The following is a 15,940-nucleotide window of genomic DNA, read 5'->3' on the forward strand; positions in this document are numbered from 1 at the left end:
ATTCTTTATCACGCAAGAGGCTGCAATGCTCTTTGCAACAACCCCAGGTGCAGGGCCCAATTTGGCCAAATTGATCAAATTACCATAGTGCCCTGGTGTTTCTCCTACTCAAATGAAGGAAATTGCCATTTTGGCTTAAACAGAGCCCTAAGTGAAGGCAAAGGAGGGCAAGTAAAACTCCCTCCCACCAAGACCCCAAAATAAGGTTTAGCAATCCTCTCGCCTCCCAAGGACAGACATATATACCCCACCTTCTAAATGTATGCAGTCATGTTCTGTGCTGTGTTTCTCAAGTCACTTAGCTTTCTGGAGAAGGGGGAAAATGCCCAACAGTCCTGCTTGGCTATTAAGAACTCAGGTTTTGAATAACATTAACATTCTCCAATAACTTTGGAGAAGGTCCCTGTATATCCTTAAATATACACACAGTTCTGCTTCTGGAACACTCTCCTTTATAGCTTTTTCCCATTAGCCTACAGCTGTTCCTGGGGCAGCTGGAGCCATTTGTGGTGCTCTCACCCCTGAGGCCCCCTTTTGATCTGGCATTTGACTCTGTAACTCACCCAGCAGGGATTAAAGCGGACACACATTGACACCAACACCCCCTTCTGTTTCCTACAAAAGCCAGTTAACAAGTGATGGGGGGGGGGGGAGATTTCTAACTGTTGAAAGCAGCAATGCCTTCTGTTTTGAATGTTCCCAGTGTAAAGGATGCAGAAAGTGGGCCTTGGGAGCAGGGGTGCGGGGGGGGGGGGGGAAGCTGGCCAAAGGACTTTTAAACATTACATCAAGAACATAAGAACAGCCCACTGGATCAGGCCATAGGCCCATCTAGTCCAGCTTCCTGTATCTCACAGCGGCCCACCAAATGCCCCAGGGAGCACACCAGATAACAAGAGACCTGCAAGGCATCCTGGGAATTGTAGTTAAGAACATAAGAACAGCCCCACTGGATCAGGCCATAGGCCCATCTAGTCCAGCTTCCTGTATCTCACAGCGGCCCACCAAATGCCCCAGGGAGCACACCAGTTCACAAGAGACCTGCATCCTGGTGCCCTCCCTTGCATCTGACATAGCCCATTTCTAAAATCAGGAGGTTGCACATACACATCATGGCTTGTACCCCGTGATGGATTTTTCCTCCACAAACTTGTCCAATCCCCTTTTAAAGGCATCCAGGCCAGATGCCGTCACCACATCCTGTGGCCAGGAGTTCCACAGACCAACCACACGCTGAGTAAAGAAATATTTTCTTTTGTCTGTCCTAACCCTCCTAACACTCAATTTTAGTGGATGTCCCCTGGTTCTGGTGTTATGTGAGAGTGTAAAGAGCATCTCTCTATCCACTTTATCCTTCCCATGCTTAATTTTGTATGTCTCAATCATGTCCCTCCTCAGGCGTCTCTTTTCTAGGCTGAAGAGGCCCAAACGCCATAGCCTTTCTTCATAAGGAAGGTGCCCCAGCCCAGTAATCATCTTAGTCGCTCTCTTTTGCACCTTTTCCATTTCCACTATGTCTTTTTTGAGATGTGGCAACCAGAACTGGACACAATACTTACCATCGTGTAGCCTTACCATCGATTTGTACAACGGCATTATAATATTAGCCATTTTGTTCTCAGTAGCTCCTTTCTGGGAGCGTGTGTAAAGGACTAGTCTGGTCTCCAGAAGGCAGGCTGTTCCGTGAGATTCTGGAAGCTGAAACTGGAGTGACACTGGACTACCTGCTGGGTGACTGATTTGTTCCACAATTTCTTCCCATGTTGCAAGCAAAAGAAGCTTAGATACACAGTGGGAGACACGTTTATAGAACAGCTTGGCAAGGCTTCAGGACACACAAGAAAAGGCGTAAACGCCAACTGTCTTAAATTCATCCCTCCTGTGTGGAAGTTGGGTTTAGTTCCAATTCTACTTTTGTCAAGCCCGTGGTTTCTTCCCAAAGGCATCTCAAATGCTTCAGGTGAACCACTTGGTCAGTACCATCCCATACAAAGGTAGGGTTAGGGCTGGGATAAGCGGTTTATCCTATATAACATAGAGTTTGTTGCCCAGTTATAGTTTGTTTCCCAGTTATAGTGGAATGCAGACAACCAGGACACAAACAAAACCAGAAGCAAATGCCCAGGGATGCCAGTGACCTGGAGACAGTCATCCAGGATACAGATTCCAGTATTTTTGTCTTTTTTTTGCAATTACATTTAGCAGATGTTGACCACGTGGCTGCAATTTTGCACACGTACTAGAACTGATACCCCAAACCAACCATGTTTCCTAAGATATCTTTTACTCTGCTGGTTCTGTTCCACACTCATAAGGACATCAAGCCGGATCAGATCAGAGGTCCATTTAACCTTGCATCCTGAGCTTTGAAGCCATTGGTCTGCTCCTGGCTTTGTGGCTGCCTGATGACTGATGGTCAAAGGGCAGCAGTTCCCAAACTTTGTGCCATGGTTCCTGAGAGCTCACAGGGGCACCACAGGATGTTTTGGTGGCCTCTTCTGGACACCATCATCTTGGATTTCCGGTCCAAGAGGGTGGCACCCGAGAGAGCTGGGAAGAAGAGGCCACCACAGAAGAAGGACACACATGAGGTTTCCCCATTGTGCATGTTGAACTTCCCCTTCAGGAAAAATAGTGAGGAAGGCAATGCATGTGCTGCAAAGCCCTCCTCGCCATGTGCATGACATCCACAGCCCTTACTTGCACATCGGAGCCTCCATGCAGCAAAGCCAAGCCTTTATATCCATGGGGATCCATTCCAGGACACCCCCCCCCCCCCATGGAGACGTGAATATGCAGATACATGAATCCGCAGCCCTTTCCTGTTTTGCTTTCCCAAAGTGGCTTTCCCCTGGTATCCACAGCATCCACACCCCCAGATGCCAGCTCTGTGGATATCAGGTATACACTGTAATTCAAGCCAAACATTGATTCTTCCTGTCTGCCAGTCCACTTTCTTGTTAGAGTTTCCTCTGCCCGGCCACTGCCACGGCTGCCTTCTTTGCCTCCAAACGCATGTGTTTCTTTGTCCTCTTTGCTGATGAAGATGCAACTGCGGATTCTCCAGACTGGCTTTTGGCCTTTGAAAGAAACCAGATACTGAATAACTTTTAGCCGCCAGCTTCTTAGCCTTCTTGTCTCTCTCCACTCTGGTCTCAGGAGAAACACCAAGCAGATTATCTTGACACTTACAGAAGTATCTCTTTCCTTAAACTAGGCTGGATGATTAAAGTCAGACTAGATTTATTTCTTCCTGTTGTTTTTTTTCTTTTTGTTTTGTTGTTTTGTTTTTATTGCTAAAGAACTTTTTTAAAAGTGCACATTCAGAACCAAGCTGCACTCAACTGTAGCAGAGCCTCAGTCTTCCTCATTCACACATTAGCCAGGTGTCGGGGTTCCCCACGAACCCCGACTTACCAGGGCAAGGGTCCCAGAAGGCAGAGAGCAGTGGGCAGGGGTCCCAGAAAGCAGAGAGAGCGGGCAGGGCCCCATACTGGATCAATACTGGATCATACAGGGCCCCATACTGGATCAGGGGTGGGGCCAGGAATGCCTAAGGGGCAACAGCAGGTGCTCCTTTTCAATCCCTCAGGCAGGAAGGGGAGGGGCAAGAGGACGCTGGGGGAGGCCCATAAGAGGCAGGAGGCAGAGCAGAAAGAGAGGTGAGGCAGTGCAGCCAACAGCTCCTGCCCAAGACCAGGGCAAACCAGCCAAACCAGGGCGGAGGACCAGGGTGCCTTAACCCCCCTCCCCCTGAAGCAAGTCTGAGGCCTCTTGCTGGGTCATGCCTTGCTTCAGACCCCTACACCAGGCTTGAGAAGATATGGTTTGAAGAGTTTTCTATCACCTTGGTCTGATTTTGAATTTTGGGTCCAATCCCCCCCCTTTTTTTTTTTTTACTGAAAGTGGCTTAAAAATTCTGTTAATAAATAGCACAAAAAGGAAGGCACAAAGACCTATCACAACCTACAGCTCACCTCCCGACATTCTGTCACGTGTCATCTCCCTTCTGCTTTTTTCTTTAGGTTGGCTAGACCCTTCTTGTCCTATCCCCCCGCTCAATGGCAGACCTCCCCAGCCCTGCATCCCAAGGCAAAGGTCCATGATGGCGCCCCCTCCTCTGCAGAAATCCTTCCCCCACTCACCTGAGGCTCACAGAACCTTGCACGACCTGTGCCTGCGTCAGGGAAGCCTCCTGAAGGTTCCCCAACACTATCAACTGTGCTTCTGGGAAACCATAGTTTCTGACCCTGTCGGGAGCCTTAGAGAGGCTTCCATGGGGTCCTAGGGCTTATCTGCCCTCCAGACACTTATCTTCCAGCCATATCTACTTCTGGAAAGAACTAAAGAAGCAAACTGGGCTGAAAGAAAATAGAATCATAGAATAGAATCATAGTTTTGGAAGGGAACCACAAGGTCATCTGATCCAAACCCTTGCTTGTAGCAGGAAATTCTTTTGGAGCATCCCCAGCCGATCAAGCCTGTGCTTGAAGATCTCTAGTGAGGGAGAATCCACCACCTCCCTTGACAATCCTTTCCACTGCTGAATCGTTCTGACCATCAAGATGTCCAGGCAGAATCTCATCTCTTGCCATTTGTACCCATTGAATCTAGTTCTGGTCTCAGCAGCAGTTGAGAACAAATTTGACCCTTCTTCCATATGATGGCCCTTCAGTATTTGAAGAGCATGATCATATCCCCTTTCAGCCTTCTCTTCTCCAGGCTAAACATGCCAAGTTCCCTCAATCTTTCCACAAAGGGCTTCTCCCCCAGCTCTTTGATCATCCTCATTGTTCTTCTCTGAACCCACTCCAGTTTGGTTCCATCTTTCTTAAAGTGATGAGGAAGGGAGAGATTAGAGAGAGCCTGGTGGGACAAGAAGAGCCCAGTTTCTCTTGCCCTTTTTGCTCTAAAAATTTGTTCGAAGCCCCCCCCCCCGAACAATAGAGAGAGAGAGAGAGAGAGAGAGAGAGATGTTTGGGGCAAATAGGTTAGCAGAAACCCCTTTGCTTGCTTTAACTCCTCACAGAGACAGCAGTAAGAGTCCTTTTAGCTCTTTAGAAAGTAGAGAGCACTCCTAATTGCTGAACTTAGAAACATTTATTGAGTAGGATCTCCTTGGCCATCATCCTAGGGAGCCTCTTGCTTTCTGCTTAGGAAGAATCTGAACTCTGTGGCAATCGTTTCCATTCAATGGAGAGCTGAGACAGGCTGTTAAGAAGTAGGGGAAGAACAGCAAAGCATTTTGGTATATTCTCTTATGGCTTCATTAAATGCAGGGGAAGAAGAGGCTGTGAACTTCTGTACCCAAAGCACGTGTGAACAAAACAGACTGAGGCCGCAATCCTAGCGCAACCAATGCACATTTCCTTGGAAGTAAGCCCCACTGGTGGGACCTCATTCTGAGTAAACGTGTATCAGCACTGTTAAGGTGCAGTTCTATATGTACTTTCCTAATCCAAGGGGTTGTCTGACTGTGTACCATGTAGAGTACACAGAAGCATTTGCTCCTTCCTTCCTGCTCTGGATTTGTTGGCAAGGAATCCTCAAAATTAGATTCTCCTTCTGGTCGTGGGTTTGTGTCCAACACAAATGAATCCTAGAATTCTCAACTGAAATCGACGTTTGTATGTATTCTGAACTGGAAATTTCCAAAATAGTGATGAATCTTGAACATGTTAACATTTTTGGAAGCCATTTTGGTGCTTTGACACTGGGTACCATTTTCAGATTATAAAAGCAGTAGCTTTTATTTATTGCACTGTAATTTGTTTTACTTTTGAAAAGACACCATCTCTCTCCTTCAGGATCATCAAACAGGTTTTACATGTAATGGATAAATTACTGTGAGCAATTAAAAGCTAGGTAGTTAGCTAAGTTTAAAAAAACAAACCTTTAATTGCCACCTGACGCATGATTTGGGAATACCCGTGTTCACCTATTAAACCAGTGATTTGCAACCTTTTTCATCTCACAGCACACTGGCAAGGCACTAAAATTGTCAAGGCACACCATCAGGTTTCTGAAAATTGACAAGGCACCATTGTGCTGCCAATGGGGGGGGGGCTCAAATCCCCCAATGGCTCTACTAGTAAATGACCCTCTTCCAAATTCATGCAACACACCTGGGAACCATTCATGGCACACCAATGTGCCATGGCACAGTGGTTGAAAATGGGTGTATCAGACAATGTGATGTTTACCTTTTCTGTGAAACAGTATACTTGTGGGGAGGGTAGCTATGTGTTGTCGTGGGGGTCATGGGGAAAGCTTTGACAGGCTGATTTATCTAGCCTTGTTTACTTACACTGGCAGGCAATTTCCTGTTAACCAGAAAGAGGACTCTGCAATTCTCATCACAAGCCTGGTACGAGAGTATCAGCTCCTGTTCAGAGCAATTCACACACGTAACGTTTCCGCGATACGTTTACTGGCATGGGGAGTCGCACATCGTGATTTTAAATATTTATGTACCACTTTTCAACAGAAAAAGTTTGCCAAAAGAATTTACATAAGGAAAAGAAATGAGAAGATAGCATTTCCCTTTGTTTTTCTGTACGTGCTTCTGTTTAGCTTTTAAAAACATCTCAGCTGCTTCGAGGGTGATGCGCTTCATAAGTGACGGTGCATTAATTTGGTTTTTGTCCTGGTGGGAGATTAAGGGGAAAATGTTTGAAATGCCTCTAAATAGTGATACGGAAATGATGGGGGGGGGTGTGGAATGATGGGGGGGAAATTAAAACACCCCGCATTTTTCTATCTAACTCTCAAGTGTTCTTTCTTAACATGATCCAGTGATTGGTGTTTTGAGAGGGGTGGGGATGGCGGGGGTGGGGTGGGGACCGTTGGTTGATAAAGCCCCAATGTGTTTTCTGCTGTGATGACTCATGGTGTTCTCTCTTGCCTTTAGATACCAGCCTGTTGATATCATTCAACCAACCAATCATGTATTGCCAGCCTCATTCGGGGATTCTGATTGGTACATTGTCACAGGCATCTCTCTTACCTCCACCAATGAGTCCTCACGTAGAAAACCATCACAGCATGACCTGCAGAAATAGGGAATGCCAGGTGAATATCTTGAGTCTCTTACTTCTATCTCTTTGTGTAACTCACGGGCCGTTGTACCCTTGTTGTGTCCTTCTTTCCCCCCCTCCCTCTCTCTCTCTCTCCCTCTTCTAGATCACGAACTGCTCAGGCAAGAGTTGAACAATCGTTTTTTGGTTCAGAGTTCGGACAGGACCGGGGCCTCCTTCTGCCCAGTGCCTCTGCTGCGGGCGGAGTTCCATCAGCACCAACACACCCATCAACACACCCACCAACACACATTCACTCCTTTTCCACCCAGCCTGCCCCAGATGCCGCCCACTACACCCCCCCTGGTGCGTCCCCCTGCCCAAAATGTGAGGATAAGTAACAACCTCTAGCCAAAAAAACCAACCCGTGCCAACTCGTTTTGGCTGAGAATTACCCTTCCTCCTTGTCAACAATGTTAGATGTGGCTTGTCTTTCTACAGATAGCGACTTAAAGTATGGATCCAGTAGTAGCTGCACAAACTGATTTTTAGTACAATATCAAGTGTTGGTGGGTTGCAACCTCCTACCTTCCTGCTCAACACCCCTGGATGTTACCTTCTCAGTTCCACCAAAGTCTCTTTCCAGAGAAGTGACTGATGTGGGGTGGTCACAAAAGCATCCCATTTCCCTCCTCTTACCACGTTTTGGGCCATGGTAATTATAACTTCGTGGCATGTGTACTTGAGGAAGCTGCCTTATCCTGATTATAGCATGGGCATTAATCCTTAGATCTCAACAAGCTGCCCCCCAACCCCACAAGCAAGTCTGCCCCTGAAAGTGTGAGTTGTAAATATCTTTCTGTGAACAGTCAGGTTGGGGAGAGCTGAAGGGGTTTGGTGGCAAACAGTTCCTTTGGTGTTTTGTCCTACACAAAAAACCCATGCACAGGAAGCTTCCAGGATAGAACATGACGTGTTACCACATTTGTTTCTCATACATTTGTCCATTTTGCTGTAATAATTTGCCTTCCCTGCTTTGTTGAAATAGTCTTGCTTTGTTGCCATCCGGTGCAATGCCAATCAAGTCACGTAGGGCCCAATCCTATCCAACATTCCAGCACCATTGCAGACCCTAGGTAAGGGAACAAGCATTCTCTTAACTTGAGGAGGCCTCTGTGACTGCCCCTCTACCACTGGATACAGTGCATGCCCCATTGGTACAACTGCATCAGTGCTGGAATGTTGGATAGGATTGGGTCCTGGATTTGTGACTGGGAAGTCTAAGGACTGATAGCTACATGTCTGTGTTTTCAATACTGACCGTGGTGTTTAGTTTATTGTTTCCTTATGACAAGGGTAAGAGGCTTCTTCAAGGGGGTTCAAATTACTTTAAAACACCCTCCCAAACCAACTGGGAACTTTATATTGTTCTTGCAGAACTCCAACCTACCCAATGCGAAAGACTCCTTTTTACTATAAATGCCACCAATTTGCCCACCCAGGTTTCATTTGGTGGACTCTCAAAACCTTAACAGGGGTCACCCCATGCCCCAAAAGACCCAGCTTTTCTTTGCCCCCTTGTCTTCCAGATTGACTGACCCCATTTCTACAACCAGTGTTCAACCTTTTAGGTTCAACCTGTTTTTTGGGTTTATTTTTGAGGTTCAACCCATTTTTTTCTCCCTTCCTTATAGCAAAGGAACCAATGTCCCCAAACAGCATTTTGGGGCAAACTCATGGGAAATGACATTTTTTGCTTTGCCCCCCCCCCCCGCAGTTGATGGCCTGTAGATATTATTCTTTCCTAATCCGCTTAGCTGCAGAACAATGAGAGCCATTCCTGTCACCCCACATCTGTCCCCAGGTGTTTGAGTGCAAATAAATTCCTCCCCTTTCCCCCCTCCTGGGTAAAGCAATCTCAGAACTTTTTTTCCCTTGAAGGCCTGGCAGTGTTGTTTAAGAATCCTGATATCTGATCTAGTTGGCAAAAAAAACTCCCTCCCCGCCCACCCACGCCCTGTTGATGTCAGGCTGAAGGGTGAAAACAGCTTTTGCCTCTCCCTCTTTTGTTATGTTTTGAGCTCCAATCTTCTTATATTCCACTAAATGGGTTTTATTAATCCAAATGCCAGGAGCGGGTGGTGTTGAAACTGCCAGCTGCATGTGTTTTAGTAATTTATGGTATTTACACTGGAGGGTACATGACTCCACTAATAACTGTAATTAACACAATTGCAAATCTGCTCTCCTGTATGGAGGAGAGAGAGCACACAGCAACAGCTGGCTTGCCAAAAAAGAGTGGCATTTCAAAGGGGTCATTGCTCACCCGCCCGCAAGACACCCCTCCCCACATCTCCCTTTTGCCTAAGGCTGGAATGCCTTCCTTCTTCAAAGGGCACGGTGAGAATTCTGATGGGACACAGGTCAGATGCAGCGGGCCATGAAATATATCTCAAGGGGCTGAAATATCTGGGCAGAGTCATGGCTTCTCTGGGTGACTTCCCTTTTTCTTCAAAGAGTTGGCTGAGCTGAACTGTGATGGAATAATCAAGTGAGCCTCCAAGGGGGAACAGCAGAGAACATTTGAGTGAGGGTTAAATAGCACTGAATCTCAGAGCAATTCTGGGGATAAACCGTCAGGCCTCGATTGGAATCAGTGCCTGGTTCATTGGAGATAGCCGCCGTGTCTCACTCGGAGCGTTGAAACGGGCATAATAGCGGCTAGCCTCACAGGGCTGTCACAAAGACAAATGGCTGAGATTGCAAAACCGTCTTTACTCCTTAGAGGAAGACAGGGAAAGGTTAAGCAGTGGTAGGCACAGACCGGGAACAAAGTTTTCTGCTCCGGCTCCTAAAGCCATCATCATTCAGAGTCAAACTTTTGGAAATAATTAGGGTGTTAATTGGCTTCTTGGAAACAAAGGCCTGGATGCTGGGGATGTTTTATGCAGCTTCACTGCTGCAAATTGGCACATTCAAGAGGCCACCTATGTGAGATCTTTTCAAACTCAAAATAGCTTTAAAGTGTTCTGCAACCAGGACCGGTTGCCTTTAGGCTTAGATTATACTCCAAGAAAACTCCTCTTTTTAACAGTTTGTCTCATTTCTCTTTTTCTTCCAGTTTGACAAGTATGCTCCCAAACTGGATAACCCTTATTTTCGACATTCCAATGTGAGTACATTTGTGAGGTTTCTAAGGCTCTGTGTCACTTTTTTGACCTGTTCTTTAAGTATGTCTGATACAAGTTTCAGCTATGCTAGTGACTTTCTTTTTTGATTTTCTGCCTGTTGCTTTTTTTCCTATGTTGATTTGCATTCCTGACACATCTTAGGGTCCAATCCTATCCAACTTTCCAATGCCGCTACACTCAAAGTGTACCGGTACAAGGTACACTTACCTTGTGGAGGCCTCCATTCCCTCCCACCACAAGATGCAGCACACACCCCAGTGGCACAACTACACTAGGGCTGGAAAGTTGGCTAGGATTTGGCCCTTAATCTCCTAGAACAGGGGTGTCCAAACTTTTTGGCAGGAGGGCCACGACATCTCTCTGACACTGTGTCAGGGACAGGAAATAAAATTTGAACAAATTTACATAAATGAATATATTAGATATGGAACTTATATGAGTGAATGAAGGTCTTGCAGTAGCTCAAGGCCTACAGAAGACCTTGCACAAAGCAAGCCTGGTGTTTCCTTCGCTGCCGCTGCTGCATCACAGATGTCAAACAACAACAGCCCTCATTCCACAACCCATGCGAGAGGTTTTAGGGGAGAGCACCAGGACAAGGTCTCTTGTTATCTGGTGTGCTCCCTGGGGCATTTGGTGGGCCGCTGTGAGATACAGGAAGCTGGACTAGATGGGCCTATGGCCTGATCCAGTGGGGCTGTTCTTATGTTCTTATGTTCTTATGTCGAACAGTCACCCTTATATTGAGAACAGTTGCATCGGTCCAGTGCAGGCTCCAGTAAGTCTTCAGAGGGCTGAGGCTCATTGGAGACTGGGGGCTCCCCATGGGCCGGATTGGGAGTCTCCTAGGGCCGCAAGTGGCCCCCGGGCCAGGGTTTGGGCACCCCTGTCTTAGAAGAATAAAATCATAGAGCCCGTTTCTGCTTTGGTCCCTCCCCAGTTTGTTCAGCCTTTCCTCATGAGTTCTAAATCTATTCTTCATTGCTGCTTTTAAAGTTGAGTCCACCTAGAGACTCATTGGCTAATGATGACGCAAATGCCTTAGTTTGATCCCATGATCAGGAAGTTATACTTTTGATGGTACAAATGAAATTGACACATGCGTTTTTGCAGCATCAGCAAGAAGGTCACAACTCACTTTCACCTCAGTGATAACCCTGGGACCCTCTTTCCCTTTAGATGTTCCCTCCAGGAACTCCTCCTGGAGGCAACCAGAAGACCCTTCTGGTTGTGTCCAAGAGGGCACACTTCAGCCCTCCTGACATGCATTGGGACCCATGTTGAGTCAGATCCATGGTCTCAAATCTGTGGATAACGAAGATGGACTGTACCTTTTCATTACAGAGGGAAGGAGTGTGCGGAGTTGAGAAAAGACCAGGAGGTATGAAAACTGCCTGGTGGCTCACCCAGGTGACCCACCCAGACTTGCACAGAGCGACCATCTCCAGATGCAGTAATACTTGGAAAGATGGTACTCACAATAGCAGTACAGGCATCTCCATATCCACAAATTATATGCAGCGCTTCCTGTTAATGTTCTGCAAAGAAATGAAACCTCTGCTGTATCAGGACCAGCTGGAACTACACAAACTCACAGCTTTGTGTCATTTTGGTTGGTTCCAATGAACCTATTACCAGAATGTAGCTTTTTTCCCCTTTTCTCAGACAAGTTTTAGGCTGAAGATGTATCTGTATCCCTGTTGTCCTCCTAAAGCTCGTTGCAGGAATTCAAACTAGCCAGCATCGCCCTGGTGGAATATGCCTGCTGATGTACTTATCGCTTTCCCTCGCCCCTTATCAGTTGTTGCATCAGAAGCAGCGTCCTGGGACCACAGACGGTGGAAAATTAAAAGTGTGTGCTGATAATAGTGGACTTCATGGCCAGCAACTGTGATAATTACCTTGTAACTGGAAGACAGATACAGATTTCAGAGACCAAACAGGCTGCTTTCATGCTTGCTAAAATGGCTTCTTTTGCAAGAGGAGCTTTAGTAACAGAATTAAGAATTATAGTAGAGATGGGCCCAGGGCCCCAGTGGTGCAGAAATGGCAAACTGGATCCTGTGGGCACCAGGAGTCTCCTCAGGATAAGGATTGGGGGCAGAAGGGAGTTGTTTGTTTGTTTGGTGGTAAGTGAAAACTATACCAAATTTGGGCCAGACTTGCATCATGCGTATGAGATATGAGAAGTAAGCACCATTTTCCCCTCCTTCTTTCCTAGTTCTTTCCAAGCTACCCTCCAGCCATGCCCGGAATGCCCCCGATGCTTCCACATTCAGGTCCCTTCTCATCTCTTCAGGGAGCGTTTCAGCCGAAGGTATGCATTCATTACAGTTGTGTTAGCTGCAGTTTGTTTTCTTCATGAGAAACCACACACACACACACACACACACACACACACACACACACCTGCCTTTCTTGATCAGATAGCCACTTCTACAAATAACCACTTTCTCATGATTGTGAAAGACAATTTAAGGATCTGTCTAATGATCTGACTACAGGTACACATCACTTAAATACAGGGTCACATTCTAGTAGCCCCGTCATGAAGTGATGTCATCATTGAACAAAAAATGTCTGAACTTGGTGGTGTCTTCGGTAGACACTAAAGGCCTCCTCCAGGTCACACAGGGCCTCAGAATGACCCACAGAAGCATTTGGAAGCTACTTCGGATTTTCAGAAGCAAACAAGAAATAGTTTTCCAAAAACCGGAAGTGGCTTCCTGAGGCTTCTGCAGGCCATTCTGAGTGAGACCCATGGAGACCTGGTATGACCCAGAGGAGGCCTCTGGGGCCTCCAAAGGGCACCACCAACACAAAGTTAAGGTTTTCAGCTACTGTAAAGTAAACCAATGTTATGGAGTGGCATGTGGCTGCCACTAACCTGCATCTGGTGCACTAAAGAAATGTGTGTGGGATGATGCACTCAATGATGATGATGATGATGATGTTGATGCCTTGATCTCAAGGCACTCAGCATTTTCCCCACTCCCTGCAGTGATGGCACATGGGTTATCTGGGATGCATTAGCATCACAGCATATGTTTCTTATGCTAGACATTGCCACATGTCTTCTCTCCCACCCTCCCATAAAGTCCTAAATTAGTCAGGTCTTAAAAGCTGCTTTGAGTGTAGCCTTCTCCTTACCGGTGTTGGAAAACAGTGTACCTCTTCATGTTAATATGAGTATGGAGCAATTTTCAGTGGATTCTGAAAGCCTCGGATTGCTACACAGGGCAGAATTGTGTGCAGTATTGTGGGTTGTACGCCTTCCCCCTGTCCCCCTTACATTTAAGTAGCAAAGCTTGCTACTGCTCGCAGATTGGCCATCAAATGGACAGCTGCAGTGAAACTGACCAGCAGAAACAATGCCATCTGTGAAACTGATCAGCTAAGCTGCAGCCTCTGTTTCTCATTAGCTCCTCTCCTATGACTCTGTAACCAGCCTTTCCTAGGAAGTCAAGTGAAAAGAACATAGCTGTTTTATGGAAACATGGGTCGAAGGGATGGGGTATAAAACTGGCTTCTTTCTGGAAAAGAGTGCAGAGTCCTGTTGCTGCTGCTGCTGTTGCTAACAGTATATGTACACTGCTTTTCCACAAAAAAAGTTCACAAAATGGTTTACAGACAAAATCAAAGGGCCCAATCCTATCCAATTGTGCAGTGCCGGTGCGACTGCGCCAATGGAGTATGTGCCTGTGGGGAGGCAGTCACAAAGGCCTCCTCAAGGTATGGGAACATTTGTTCCCTTACATCGGGACTGCATTTTGGCTGCACCAATGTTGGAAAATTGGATAGGATTGGGCCCTAAATGACTCCCTGACCCCAAAGGGCTCACAATTTAAAAAATGCAGAAGTGACACCAGCAAACAGCCACTAGACAAGAACTTATACTGGGGTGAAAAGAGATGGTTACTCTCCCCCTGCTGCTACATACAAGAGGGGCACCACTTGAAAAAGTGCCTCTTTATCCCGTTCACAGGGGACATCTGATGATCTTACTATCAGATTGGCCTGTGTGACTTCTCCCTGTCTCCAATTCCGCAGCCTCTTAAAACCCTGAAGCATTTTGCAAACAGGACACCTGATACATAGAATAACTCTGAAAGAGTTTCTCAGAAGCTGTTTCTGCAGAGGCCTGTGCTTGCTCTTTTCATGGCTCAAGTGTCATGGATTTCATTCAATTTCTCGTCTGAAAGATTTCAAGCCTGGCTTGAAATTCCCTTCCTCTCGTTTGCAAAACCTTCCATCTGCAAACACGTCCTGAAATGTTAAGTCTGTTTTTCGAAAGAAGAGGAAAAACAATCTATAACAACCCTGACAGTTATTGATTGCGCTCTGCAAAAAAAATGAAGCGAGGACTTGTTTTGATAAAGACGTGTTTCTAAGTGATGCGGTTGTATGGATATCTTGTCATTTCTGTAGACTCCTCACTACGCAGAGATAAAGAGCTTTCTGCAGAAATGGCAGCCTTGCTATCTGTTGGCATTCTGCATTTGCAAAAAAAAAAATAAAATACACTTATTGTTTTTATAGCTCTCACTACCAATGACAAGCTAAGGGTTGGACTGTAACCTTTGCTTACCTGAGGTGCAATCCTAAGGCACATTTGCACCTCCTCAGGAGGAAGCCAGGCCGGCACACAGAGGTACCCTGCTCTGCGGAAGCTGACAGAAGCCCCCGCACCGGCTTCCTCGATGAGGCTTGTGTCGGCCCAGCAAGGCCAACGCAAGGCTCTGAGGTGGTTGGGGAGGAAGTGGGGAGGAGATGGGAGGGAGGCATTCCTGGGCAGGGGGAGGGCAGGCAGTGGGCGGCTTTGGGGATGGGCAGGTGGGGAGTGGGAGATGGGGCTGGGGATCCAGCAGTTATGCCAGATCCCAACTCCTACGCCCAGGAAGTTCGAAGCGGCTTCAAGCCGCTCTGCTCTTTTAGGACATGCGCTACCTCAGGAGGTGGCGCAAGTTCAAGTAGACCCATAGGGGCAAGGGCACCTTACCCAGGGGTAAGGGGAAAAGGCTGAGCCACCTTGGGCCCCTAACCTACGCTGGGTACAGTGCAAACCTCTTGGCTTGCCTATTCCAGCGCTGGGTAGCATTGCGCCCTTGAACTCACAGTCAGGGACAGGAATTATATAAAGCTTGAAGAATACAACACAGTGAATGGCATGACTCCTTGATTTCCATGCCCTGACTTGTATCTTCTTTCCAGGGTTGTCCTTGACATGAACCCAATTTTCTAGCTGTTTGTCTATCACATTTCTATCATAGCCTCTTTCCAAGTTGCTCATGGCAGCCTTGTGGGTTTTCCCATTTCTGTCTTCTCAGCAAATAAAGACAGAATGGGGAAACCTACCATCCTAAGTAGGTTAGACTGAAATATAGTGACTGGGGAAAGATCATCTATTGAACAGGTGACTGAACAAAGATCTGAGCCAGATCACCTGGTCCACATCCAAAATGTTAGTCACTATGCTGGCTCTCATTCTCAACCGTCCTTTGCTTACTATGTAGAACAAAACTGACTCAGTACTGGCTCCTTGTTTTCAGACAGCCCACATACAGCACTTACTTTTCTGCAGGGATCCCCCACACTTTTGAGCGACATGACCTTCCACATCCTTCATGGTGGGTTGCAACCCAGTGCTCAATGCAAACATGCAAACATTTTCTGGGAGCTCCCAGAGGCCACTTCTGGGTTGTGCAGGGCCTGTGACCCACTCCATTGGCCTCC

At 46.8% G+C, this 15,940-nt stretch overlaps 1 protein-coding gene across 16 annotated transcripts in view; it reads left to right on the top strand.

Annotated features, from left to right (window-relative positions):
* Positions 1 to 15,940, top strand: part of FBRSL1 (fibrosin like 1) — an 863,567-nt gene that overhangs the window by 822,624 nt on the left and 25,003 nt on the right. For 10 of the 16 annotated variants that reach the window (XM_066609673.1, XM_066609675.1, XM_066609684.1 and 7 more), the window contains 3 exons: positions 7,183 to 7,403; positions 10,138 to 10,188; positions 12,429 to 12,524. In XM_066609673.1, coding sequence (XP_066465770.1) covers positions 7,183 to 7,403; positions 10,138 to 10,188; positions 12,429 to 12,524 — 368 coding nt within the window. Of the gene's footprint in view, positions 1 to 6,910; positions 7,072 to 7,182; positions 7,404 to 10,137; positions 10,189 to 12,428; positions 12,525 to 15,940 lie in introns of all 16 variants that reach the window. The other 6 variants (XM_066609678.1, XM_066609679.1, XM_066609689.1 and 3 more) reach the window with 2 other exon arrangements.

Source organism: Tiliqua scincoides, chromosome 14 (assembly GCF_035046505.1).
Source record: "Tiliqua scincoides isolate rTilSci1 chromosome 14, rTilSci1.hap2, whole genome shotgun sequence".
Classification (NCBI taxonomy): Eukaryota; Metazoa; Chordata; class Lepidosauria; order Squamata; family Scincidae; genus Tiliqua; species Tiliqua scincoides.